Raw genomic sequence first — 12915 nt, 5'->3', positions numbered from 1 at the left:
ATTAGGTATACAAATGTTTAAGATTTTTATATTGTCTTGCTGAATTGACTTGTTTCATTATTCTTGGTAATATTCTTGCCATGAAATCTACTTTGATCAATACTTATAGTCACTTCATATTCCTTTTGATTAATGTTAACAGTTTATCTCTTTTGTTGTTTTACTTCTGACCTATGTCTTTATATTTAAAATGAGTTTCCATGCCTTACTCAGAGGGAAGGTGTGGGAGGGCTTACATTAGAATTCACTCTTTGTATTGTACATTCTATGGGCTTTAACAAAATACATAGTGACATCAATCCACCAGTAAAGTATCATCCTATATAGCAGTGGTCGGCAAACTGCGGCTCGCGAGCAACATGCGGCTCTTTGGCTCCTTGAGTGTGGCCACGAAGTTTCAATTGCACTGTATGTGCGTACCCGCATGTGGTATTTTGTGGAAGAGCCACACTCAAGGGGCCACAGTTTGCCAACCACTGCTATATGATAAAAGGCTAATACGCAAATTGACCGATGGTGGAATGACCGGTCGCTATGATGCTCACTGACAACCATGGGGCAGACGCTCAACGTAGGAGTTGCCCCCGGTGGTCAGTGAGCTCCCACAGGGGGAGCACCACTCAGCCAGAAGCCAGGCTCACAGCTGGAGAGTGCAGTAGCAGTGGTGGGAGCCTTCCCACTGCTGCAACATCCCCCAAGGGGTCCCAGACTGCGAGAGGGTGCAGGCTGGGCTGAGGGACTCCCTCCCCCACCCCCAGTGCACGAATGTCATGCACCAGGCCTCTAGTAGAGAATAGTTTCATTGCCCTAAAGATTCTCTTTGCTCTGCCTATTCATTCTTCCCTGGAAACTGCTGATTGTTTTACTGTCTTCATAGTTTTGCCCTTTTCAGAGCGTCATATAGTTAGAATCATACAGTATAATTGTATGATTTCAAGTTGTCTTCTTTCACTTAGCAATATGCATTTAAGAGTCCTGCCTTTCTTTTGTGATTAGATAGCTTTTTTTAAAAAAAATGCTGAATAATAATTCACTGTGTGGATATTCTGCATTCACTGACTGAAGGACATCTTGTTTTTTTCCAAATTTTGGTACTTGTGAAACAGGTGCTAGAAACATTCACATGCATGTTCTTTGTGTAGACATAAGCTTTTACCTCATTCGGGTAAGTAAGCAGTGCTATTGCTAGATCTAGATCATATGTTAAGATTATTTTTAGCTTTGTAAGAAACTCCCAAAATGTCGTCCAAAGTGATTGTATCATTTTGTATTTGTACCAACAATCAATAAGAGCTGCTGTTGCTCCACATCTTCACTAGCATTCATTGTTGTCAGTGTTTTAGAATTGTTAGCCATGCTAATTGGTCTTTAGTGGTAACTCATGGTTTTAACTTGCATTTTCCTAATGACTTATGATATTGAGCATATTTTCATAAGCATATTTGCTATCCTATATCTTTGGCAATTTCTTTGTATTTGAAAGATGTTTTCATTGGGCAAAGAATTTTAGGTTGACAGGTTTTTATTTTTTTTCAGAATTTTGAAGATGTTTCTTTCAGAACGCCACTGTTTTCTGGCCTGCATTGTTTCTGAGAGAAAGAAGTCTTCTGTTATTTTTATATTTGGTGTTCTGTAAAAAATACAGTTTTTTCTTTTGGTTGTATTCAACATGGCCTGTTTATCAGTTTTTGAGCAATTTTTTACAATGTGCCTTGGTGTATTTTTCTTTTTCTTTCTTGCTTGAGGATCATTTAGCTTCTTGGATCTGTGGGTTTATAGTTTTCATCAAATTTGTAAACTTTTTGGCCATATTTCTTCAAATATTTTTTTCTCTCATGTTCTCTTCTTTGGGAACTTCAATTATGCATGTTTGGCTTGCTCGATGTTGTGTCTCATAGCTCACTAGTATTCTGTTCTTTGTTTTGGACAATTTCAATTGCTGTATCTTTATGTTCACTAATATTTTTCTCCCTTGTCTAATCTGCTGTTCTATCTAGTGTATTTTTTATCTCTATTAAGTTCAAACTGGTTCTCATATCTTCATGGTTCCTACTTCACTTGCATAATCTTTCTTCTGTATTCTTGAATATATGGAATATGTATTAAGGTATTTTTACATTATATATTCTCTACTCTTAATTATCTATTTCTTAGATTATCCCTGGCAATGTAAATGTTCCTATAGTATACTTTACCATCTCTCATTGGCTTGAGTTGGTGTAATCCAGGAATACAAATTGATGTGTGTGAATCTATTTAAAATATTAATCAAAAGATGAGTAGGCTGTGGTTTATATGAAAATACTTATTCAGGTGGCCCATGGTTCTGTCTAAACTAAAAGAAATGCTTTTCATACTTTTGGACTGATTCCCTTTCCCCCACCAAAATGGTAGTTTTATGTTCTTCAAATTAAGCCAGGTAAATTCACAGAGCTGAGTATGGGATTGGAAGGAGAGTGTGATACCAAATGAAGCAGGATTAAAGTGTTGTTGTTTTAATCTTTATTGATGAGAGTATTATAGATGTCCTTCCTTCCCCCCTCTCAGAAGGCTCCCCTTCACCCAGATGCCACTCCACCCCAGCCCTTCACCACCCTATTGTCTTTGTCCAGGGATAATGGGTAATGCATATATGCAATAAGTTCTTTGGTTAATCTCTTCCTGTCCCCCTATGCCCCTGTGCTATGAGATTCATCAGTCTGTTCCATGTTTTCATGCCTCTGGTTCTATTTACTCATCAGTTTATTTTGTTCATTAGATTCTTTGTTCATTTATTTTGACTTTTAGAGTCAATTGTTTGTAGGTTTGTATTTATTTCCATTTATTGTTCATACTTTTTATTTTATTTTTTTTTCTTTTTCTTCTGCTTAGGGAAGACCCTTCAACATTTCATGTAATACTGGTTTGGTGGTGATGAACTCCTTTAGCTTTTCTTTGTCTGGGAAGCACTTTATCTGTCCTTCAATTCTAAATGATAGCTTTGTTGGGTAGAGTAATCTTGGTCATAGGTCCTTGCTTTTCATCTCTGAATACTTCTTGCCTCTCCTTTCTGGTCTCAAAATTTTCTGTTGAGAAATCAGCTGATGGTTGTATGAGTACTCCCTTGTAGGTAACTAACTGCTTTTCTCTTGCTGCTTTTAAGATTCTGTCTTTGATTTTAACCTTTTTCATTTTAGTTTATAATGTGTTTTGATGTAGGCCTCTTTGGATTCATCTTGTTTGAGACTCTGTGCTTCCTGGACTTGTAAGTCTATTTCTTTCACCAGGTAGGGGAAATTTTCTCTCATTTTTTTTTTTTTTCAAATAGGTTTTCAATTTCTTGCTCCCTTTCTTCTTCTTCTGGCACACCCATGATGCAAATATTGGTACACTTGAAGTTGTCCCAGAGGCTCCTTACATTATCTTCATATTTTTGGGTTTTTATATTTTAATTTTTCTGTTCTGATTAGTTATTCTTTGCTTCCTCATATTTCAAATCACTGATTTGATTCTTGGCATAATCTACTCTACTGTTAATCCCCTGTAAATTACTCTTCATTTCCGTTAGTGTATCCTTCATTCTGACTGGCTGTTTTTTATGTCATTGATGTTTTCACTAAGTTCCTGGATCATCCTTATAACTATTGTTTTGAACAGAGGTGGGGAAGACGTGAAATTATTTGGTCTGGCATTATGGGTGAGTTAATTAAATGTTTGACCAAAAATAGCAGGATAATTGTTGATAATTTTGTATGGCCCACAAATGATGTTATAAATATCTCAATGGCCTTGGTAGAAAAAGGTTCCTCACCCCTGGTTTTGAACTCTGTATGTGGTTGTTTTGTTTGTTTCTATTTTATTAACTTCTTTTTCTGGAGGTTTCTTCTGTCCTTTCATTTGTGACATGTTTCTTTGTCTCCTCATTTTGGCTGCTTCCCTGTGTTTGTTTCTCTGTATTAGGTAGAGATGCTATGTCTCCTGGAATTGGTAAAGTGGCCTTGTGTAGTAGGTGTCCTGTAGGGCCCAGTGGCTCAGCCTCCCTAGTCATCTGAGCTGGACACTCAAAGTGTGCCCCTGTGTGGGCTGTGTGCACTGTCCTGTTTTAGTTGAGCCTCGATTGCTGTTGGCAATACTGGGAGGGATTGACCCCTAGGCCAGTTGGCTGTGAGGACCAGTTATGACCACAGCAGAAGAGCTGCTGTGCAGGAGTTACTCCAATGGAGCAAGACTTGCTTCAGTTGGGCTTTGACGCTCACTGAGCCCACCCTTTAAGAGTGTTGCTCATGGATGTAGTAGAAGTGTAATCTGGCATGGTCTGAAACTGACCACCGGTGCACTGGCTCCTGGGAGGTGCAAAGTCAGCTACTGCCTCTGCCCTACCTGGGGCCACCCAGCAAAAGCTACAGAGAGATCTTCAGATGACTGCTACTTATGTGGGGCTTACAGGTGTCCAAGAGAGGTCAAGTTGGGAACCTTGGCAGGCTGTTGCTACTGCCAGGCCTGGGGCCACTTATTTAGAAGTATGTGGCACACTGAGGCCAGCTGCTGCTTGTTTGAGAAATTTTAGGAAAGTCTGAAGCCTGAGCAAGGACAGGCCATTCATATGGAAAAGCTACTGCAAACAGCTTGGGAGGGGCTACAAAATGGGTGGGGCAGGGTCTCTTGGAATCACCAGGGTATGGTGAACAGTGTGGGCCAGGTCAATGGAGACACAGATGTGGCTCCTGCCTGTAGGCTCTGTGGTGGGGGAGGTTTCAGCCAAGGAACAATGACCTCAGCCAACACTTTTGTCTGGGAGAAAGCTGCCTCCCAGTTCTTGCCCTGATATCAGATAATTTAGTTCTTCCCCATATGCCCCTGGATACTTTCAAGCTGCTGCCCTAGTGCTGGAGCTCGGAGGAAGTGAGTCTGTGCTTGGGCCCTTTAATAGCAACTGCCTGGGACTCCTGCAGTGTCAGTGTCACTCAGCCACGATCCCCGCTGGTTTTTACAGCCCTGAGTTATGGGGACTACTCTTCCTGGCACTGGAACCCTGGGCTGGGGACTCTAGTGTGAGACTGGAACCCCCTTGCTCCTTGTAGTGACCTCTGCAGCCAAAATATCCCTCCCAATTAAAAACAGACCACTGTGGGTATCAGGCTAACTGGTTCCTCGCCTCTGCCCTTCCTACCAGTCTCAATGTGGCTTCTTTTTTAATTCTCTAGTTGTAGGGCTTCCATTCAGCTGGATTTCAGGCAATTCTGAATGATGGTTCTTCTGTGATTTAGTTGTAATTTTGATGTGGTTGTGGGAAGAGGCAAATACCACATTTACCCTATTCTGCCATCTTGATCCTCCTCAGGATTTAAGTTTTTCTTTTTCTTAATAGCTTTAGAAAAAACACAAAACAACTTTGAAGTAACTTTTTTATTTTTATTATTCTGTCTAGCTCTTCATTTTTATACTTACAGAATATAGTGGAATGGGAATTTTAAAAATGGGATCAAAGTATTTAGCACTTGAATTAGAGTGATTATAGAGTTTGCTACATAAATGTGGAAGGATTATAGTATAAGCACAGACTGCCCGGATTTTGAAACTTGGTTCTAATGTTTATTAGGTAGCTGTAGTCATGTTTTATTTAGGACTCTCTCACCCGTAGTTTCCTCATCTATACTCATCTCAGAGCTCAGTGTGATGATCAAATGAACAATAATGTATATAAAGCATGATACATATAAAACATACAGTACATTAGCTAATATTAGTGGGATCAGCTTCTTATGGACTTTAGTTTGCTCCTTGTAAATAAGAGGGTTGGACTCTTCATATTAGCATCACTATTTACATGAACATATTTTAAAATTCATAGCTTTCATGATTAAATTTAAAATGATTACTGGTTACCTTGGAGGTCATCTAAATTACCTAATTTTAGAGATTGAAAAACTGAGGCCCAGGGGCTTTGCTTGCCCAAGGTCACATGCCTAGCAGCAGAGTCAAGTGAAATCGATTTTTACAAAAATCTATTTTAAAAGAGATTATGCTGTTTTTTTCTTTATAATGGATTGAATTGTCAACAGTATTTATGAAACCTGCATTGTGTACATAAAACTATGTTTGGTACCTCTAGTGAGGGAACAACACAAGAAGCAGTACACAAATTAATGTAAAGCATGGCTCATGCCTTACAGGAGCTTACAATCCCTTCTTCCTTTACTGCAGTTATCTTGCTGATAGAGCTCAGTATTTTACTGAGGCGGCAAATGTTATACCTGACTTGCTTGTTTGAGGATGAATATAATATTCTTTGTAGTTTGCCTCTGTTAAAGTGGAGCACTTACTGGGAAAATTTGTGTTTTATTAACATTTCCATGAGAATGCCTTAGTGCTTGAATGTACTGCTTTTCCGTATAATAGATGGCCTAATATCAGGAGAAAATTAGTAAAAATAGCTAGCATACTTTTTGAAAATTTAAACTTTGAAGATTAAACATTATTTTCTTTTTATCTTAGGGCACAGTCAGTGGTGTGCTGCTAGTTACACCAAATAATATAATGTTTGATCCACATAAATCTGACCCCTTGGTTCAAGAGAATGGCTGTGAGGAATATGGGATCATGTGTCCAATGGAAGAGGTGATGTCAGCTGCAATGTACAAAGAAATTTTGGATAGCAAAATAAAGGAATCCTTACCCATGTAAGAGTGTTTTTTTATACTCCTTTGCAATTTTATTGCATTTAGATAATTGATTGACCCTTGTCTAATACTCTTAAGTATTTTTATTAGTTTTATTTTAGCTGCTTTTCATTTTCTTAATAATTAAACAAAAAGCATCTGTAATGTTGGAAGGTTTCTTCTCAGTGCACTTAGAATAGTTAAGAGTGTTTTAGGTTTATATTTTTATATTTGGTCGGAGAACCGGATACTTAAAAATAACCTATAGTACTCATTTAATACAGTGTATACCAGCTTTTTAAAAATATATATTTTATTGATTTTTTAACAGAGAGGAAGGGCTAGGGATAGAGAGTTAGAAACATCGGTGAGAGGTGAGAGAGAAACAGCTACCTCCTGCACACCCCTTACTGGGGATGTGCTCGCAACCAAGGTACATGCCCTTTACTGGAATCGAACCTGGGACCCTTCAGTCCGCAGGCTGACACTGTATCCACTGATCCAAACCGGTTAGGGCTACCAGCTATTATTTTTATTCAGACATACCATTCAGAATTTTGAATTATCTATATGAGTAGTTTAACGTAATAAGTAATGAAGGGTAGCTTTCCAATTTTTCTCTGTCAGTAAAATCGGGGGTGGGATTTGGGGAGGCCACATGAGCAAAGACCTGACATTGCTACAACCAGAGCAGCTTGTTTTTTTAGTTATTTATTTATATTTTTATATCCATTCTCAGAAAAGTGTAAAATATAGGGGAGAAGATCCATAATTGCACAATTAAAAGAGTTAACCATGGAATGTGTGGTTATCTGATTGTGATTCGGATAACATAGGTGTGAGATTACAGGTCAGCATAATCTTTGTTCATAATGTGCTTGATCAAAGGAATGACTAGAGAAAAGGGAGGAATAAGAAATAAAAAGAAGGTAAAAGGTAGGTATATAAAAGAAAGAAGTAGAAAGGGGGAAAAAATTGATATGTAATAGAAAAGAACTCCCCCATTTCTCCATACTGATTGTCAACAGTTTAAAATCTGGCCTCACTTTGATACTGAGATATATATCCCAGTATTAGCCCACAGGAATGAAGAATGGTGTTTTAATATTAACCTGTGGGAAAGAACTACTTACAGAGGAGAAGAACAAGTTATTTCTGTTTCTGAGGCAACCTGCATGAGTTTGTTGATACCTGTGGAGAATAAAGTTTCTTATTAAAAAAATTGATTACACCTTCCACTCAATAGATATTTTGTCATGATAAACTCCTCTTTATAGATGCAGATAATTCCTAGGATATTCTCTAGTGTCAGTTATTCTTATAGATTATTCAAAGTCAGGTTCAGCAAATATCCATTGGAGTAGGTGGAGGGATAAGGCAAAAGTGAAGGAGTGAAGGATTAGATTTAAAAAGAAACAAGATTATATATGTGTGTATATATTGTCAGTCACTGCTAAGATTAACTTCCTGCTGTCCTGCTTTTCCGTTTGTATTATGATATTTTGGGATTCTCTTATGCTGAATGATTCATAACTATCCTATAAGGATACCTTAGGGCTCCTCTTGCATATCACTGTTTTATTATTCATAATGTCACGTGGAAAAACCATGCATTTGATCTAAACATTTTTATTTCTTCAAAAAGAAATATCATTTAATTCTCCCTTATTAATTGATTAAAAACTATTTGTAACAAATCATATAAATGAAGTGGTTTTTTCATAGTAGTGTCATGGCAAAAATGAGAGAAGATTTTATTGACTTTCTTTTGTCTTAAATTGCTTGGGAAGTTGATTTTAAAGGTATTGTTCTGCAACTATATTGAGCAGTAAAAGCACATTGGCATTAATAAATATTTAGTATTTGGCATTTTAACTCTGAAGATTACAGCACTTATATAAATATATATCCTGTTTGGTTTGTTTATTACCTTTTATTAAACGTACAGGTACAGTTTCCCAAAACTTTGCCAGCTTCCAAGACCCTATATACAGTGTGGGGCAAAAGTAGGTTTATAGTTGTTCATATGGGAAATAATACAATAATTATACAAAAACTAACTTGTTTCGAGTACTCAAAACTACAAACCTACTTTGCCCCTCCCTGTGAGCAGTTTGAATGAATCACCAGTAGATGACACTGTTACGTATTTTATAGCACAAGTTAAATGCTTGTGTTTTTTAAGGTGAATTAAATACAAGAGGCAGAGCTATGAACTGAACTTCAACTAATTAATACTTTTAATAAAAATAAAATTTTTCTATTCTTGTTATATAAGTCATGCATACTCATTTTAGAAAATTTGAAAAATACCAAAAAGTAGAATAAGAGGAAAGGAGTTAACTCAGCTTCATCATCCAGAGATAGCCAATTATTTTTGTGTTGAATTATTTTTCAGTCTTTTTTATTTTCAAACTTTCATAAATGTTAATAGTTTTTCCACTAAGAACTCATGCAGTTTCCATTTCTTGCAAACTATTTTTAACTGTCATTTTTAATTGCTGACTTATATTTCATGCTTTAAATGTTTGCACTACCTCTTTCAAGAACGTAGACTATCTAACTTTTGAACATTACTGCTTACGTATAAATGCCATTAAACATGAAAATCTAGATGTAATTATAAACCATTTAGCTATCTAATGTCTAACCCCTTTAGTTAAACAAGTTCCCTTAGAATTGTTATTGAGTTGTTGCTGGTAGCCTGAGAATTCCAGTGAGTACTTTTGCTTCAGTTCTACTCAGGTTGGCTTTGAGCTTTGCTTTTGAGCTCTATATTTTAGTTTAATCTCTACTTAAATGTAAAATAAGCACTGCATGTGTGCACGTGTGTGTAATATCAATCAATGTATTACTTTGTTAAGACATTTAAATTTTAATCAAAATTTTACCTAAGCTTATTTTTCATATTCTATCAATGAATAAATTTTAATTTAGAATTATAGCTTCACCCAAAAATTGTATTATCTATCATCTTCTCTTCAGGTACATTAATTCAGGAAATGTTGCATTGATGTTTTCCATATCTTAAGCAATTGATGCAAAAGCTTTACTATCACTTTGGTCTATATCAGTGGTTCTCAACCTTCCTAATGCACGACCCTTTAATACAGTTCCTCATGTTGTGTTGACCCCCAATTTCATTGTTACAAATTGAACATAATCAAAGCATAGTGATTAATCACAAAAACAATATGTAATTATATATATGTTTTCTGATGGTCTTAGGCGACCCCTGTGAAAGGGTCGTTCGACCGCCAAAGGGGTCGCGACCCACAGGTTGAGAACCGCTTGTCTATATGAATAAATCAAAATTTTTGATATGCTATTAAGAGATGTATACTACATGCTTTTGTAAAAGCCTTTTTTTGGAATATTAATTTAGTGGTAAGTTTGTGGACAATGAAAGACTACAGTTTAAAAAGTCTAATAACTTATAATTTTGTTTACTGACAGAGAGATAGGTCAGTTATCAGGAAGGGACTTCTGCCACTTAAAGAAAATGTCAAGAAGTGATGCTGATGAAATAGACTCAAGAATCCGTGATGTGGTCAATGATAGTGCCAGCACTGCTCCCAGGTGCACCGAGGAGTCCCTTTTTGAAGACGTGTTCACAGAATCAGAACTGTCTCTGGTACGGGAAGAGCTTGTCTCTTCAGATGAGCTGCGACAAGGTAAATCATCCGGTGCATCATCAGAGTCTGTGCAGACTGTCAATCAGAGTGGAATAGAATGTTCTACAATCATATCAGAATCTACTACTACTCTTGATCAGTTAAAATCTGATTCTGGACATTCTCCAAATGAAGTTGGGGCTCTTTCCCTTAAAACTGATTTAAATCTCAAAATGGCCACTAAGGAAGGAGATCAGGCAACAGATAATGTTCAAGAAATATTAGACCCTAAAGAAGGAAGCATAAATATTAAAGGTAATGCAGACCAGGATTTTCTTAATGAGAATTCACTGCACCAAGAAGAGGATGAAAAAGAAAGTATGCCTTGTGGGGAAGCAACAGAATTCAAACTAAAGCAAACTGTCAAAGGAAAACAAGGGAAGGAACAAAAACAGGACTCAGAGACAGAGGTAGAAGAGCTCCGGAAACTCTGGAAAACGCATACTATGCAAGAGACTAAACAGCAAAGGGACAATATTCAACAGGTGTCACAAAAGGAAATTAAGCATAAAATAGCAACTGTTGATACAGAAGGTAAGTGTTAAAAGAATATATAAAGCTCATATTATTTGCATATTGTTTCCCTCTTTCCTTGGTGACTCAAAAGCCACTATTTCTTAGGCTACTCTAAAGAATAATCTGTTGGGCCCTTGGCTGATGTTTCTCTGGGGACAAGTATAATATTCTTTGGTTTCTAATCTCTTTGACTTTTCTTACCCCACAGTGGCTTATACATAAAATGAGCATCTTTTCTACCATGTTTAAACATTCCCAACTCACCATGTTCTATTTTTAAACAATGTATTTCTTGAAAATGTACACAACCTCTGTAATACCTTTGATATCTCAACTTTTTTTCTTTTAGTTCTTGGTGTGTTATCTCATTAAAATAATTTTTTTCATTGCATATATAATATCCTAATTGCAATTTGTAATTGACAAAGTTGTAATCCCATCTTTTTAAAAAACTACGATTAGACAAAAATCTAATTTTTTAAATTCCTCAAGTATCCAGAAGTTCTATCATTGTCTAAGTAAATGCTTTCTTTTACAAAGCAGCACTAAAGGTAAATTAAAACACCATTTTCAGTTTTGTTTTAGGGAACTGTTTACTTATGAAAATTACAGAAATAGTCATTTCTGATATACAGTGCTTCTGCTTAATAGGTTAATGGAGTACAGCTCAGGTATCTTAGGTAACATTTCTTATAGTCTATTGGAATATTGATTCCAGGCCAATCAAATTTATATATAAGCTTTTCTGTCATTTTTTTAATTCAAATTTTTTATTGTTTAATATGCATAAACTGAAATTTATCATTTTAACCATTTCTAAGTGTAAAATTCAATGGCAGTAAGTACATTCACATTATTATAGAACTATTACCACCATCCATTTCCAAAGCTTTTTCATTTTCCCAAACTGAAACTGTACCCATTAAACAAAAACTCCTATATTCCACTCTTCCCAACCCCTGACAACCACCATTCTACTTTTTGTCTCTACTCTAGGTACCTGATACAAGTGGAATCATATATTTGTTCTTTTGTGTGTGGTTAATTTCCCTTACATAATGCCTTCAAGTTTCATCTATGTTATAGTATGTGTCAGAATTTCCTTCCTTTTAAAATTGTATAATATTCCATTAATACATAACATGTTTTCTTTATCTGTTCGTTCATTAATGAACATTTGGGTTGTTTTAGCCTTTTGGCTTTTGTGAATAATGCTGCTGGTAAACACTGGAATACAAATACCTGTTTGAGTTCCTCCTTTCAATTTTTTGGGGTTATATACCCAAAAGTGGACTTGTTGGATTCTATGGTAATTCTATGTTTAATTTTTGAGGAACTGCCAAACTGTTTTCCACAGTAGCTGTACCATTTTACATTTCCACAAGCAATGCACAACAGTTCAGTTTAGTTTTTAAAATACTGAATTTTCCTTTGTTTTCTTATATACCCTGAAGACCTAAGGATTATATTAAGTAGATGTTAAGAAACCCATTTACTCAAAGTAAATTCTATAAAAGAGTGACTGTTTCTTCTTTTGTAATATTTTTCCTTTATTCAGAACTAGTGAATATTCGTTAAATGTGATTTAACAAAAATATATAGGGAGTTTTTACCAAAATTATAAAAATTACCTAGAATTAATCACTTTAATCATTATTAACATTTGGTATATTTAGTTTTGATCTTTAGTGTGTATGTATATATTCATACATATATATACAACTTTGATATTATTTGTATATATCTATACATGTGTATTTTTTATATAAAATTAGGATTATACTATATGTAGTGTTGTATTTTCCTTTTTTCACTCACCATTTTATGTCATGAATGTTTTCCCATGTCATTATAGTTCTTTGAAAACATGGTTTTTAATGACCTTCTAATTTAACCTTTTCCATATTGTTAAGACATTCCATTGTTATTAGCAATTCATATTGTTAAGATTTTTTTTATCTTTGATCAGGCTGTTAAAAATGCTGGTATGAATATCTTTATTGATATATTTGTGTCTGATTGTTGCCTTATATTAGGATCTTTGAAAAGGGTAAAATAATGGATTCTGTTTAAACCAATATGTGATA

The 12915-nt window shown here is 35.6% G+C and overlaps 1 protein-coding gene across 13 annotated transcripts in view; it reads left to right on the top strand.

Annotated features, from left to right (window-relative positions):
• Positions 1-12915, top strand: part of OXR1 (oxidation resistance 1) — a 338860-nt gene that overhangs the window by 274065 nt on the left and 51880 nt on the right. For all 13 annotated transcript variants that reach the window (XR_009449529.1, XM_059671919.1, XM_059671926.1 and 10 more), the window contains 2 exons: positions 6475-6659; positions 10095-10846. Coding sequence is in view for 12 of the 13 variants with exons in the window: in XM_059671919.1 (XP_059527902.1) it covers positions 6475-6659; positions 10095-10846 (937 nt within the window). In the remaining variant the exon portion in view is untranslated. The remainder of the gene's footprint in view (positions 1-6474; positions 6660-10094; positions 10847-12915) is intronic.

The sequence above is a fragment of the Myotis daubentonii genome, chromosome 17 (assembly GCF_963259705.1).
Source record: "Myotis daubentonii chromosome 17, mMyoDau2.1, whole genome shotgun sequence".
Classification (NCBI taxonomy): domain Eukaryota; kingdom Metazoa; phylum Chordata; class Mammalia; order Chiroptera; family Vespertilionidae; genus Myotis; species Myotis daubentonii.
Note: the sequence above shows the minus strand (reverse complement) of the source record. Positions and strands in the feature narration are given on the sequence as shown.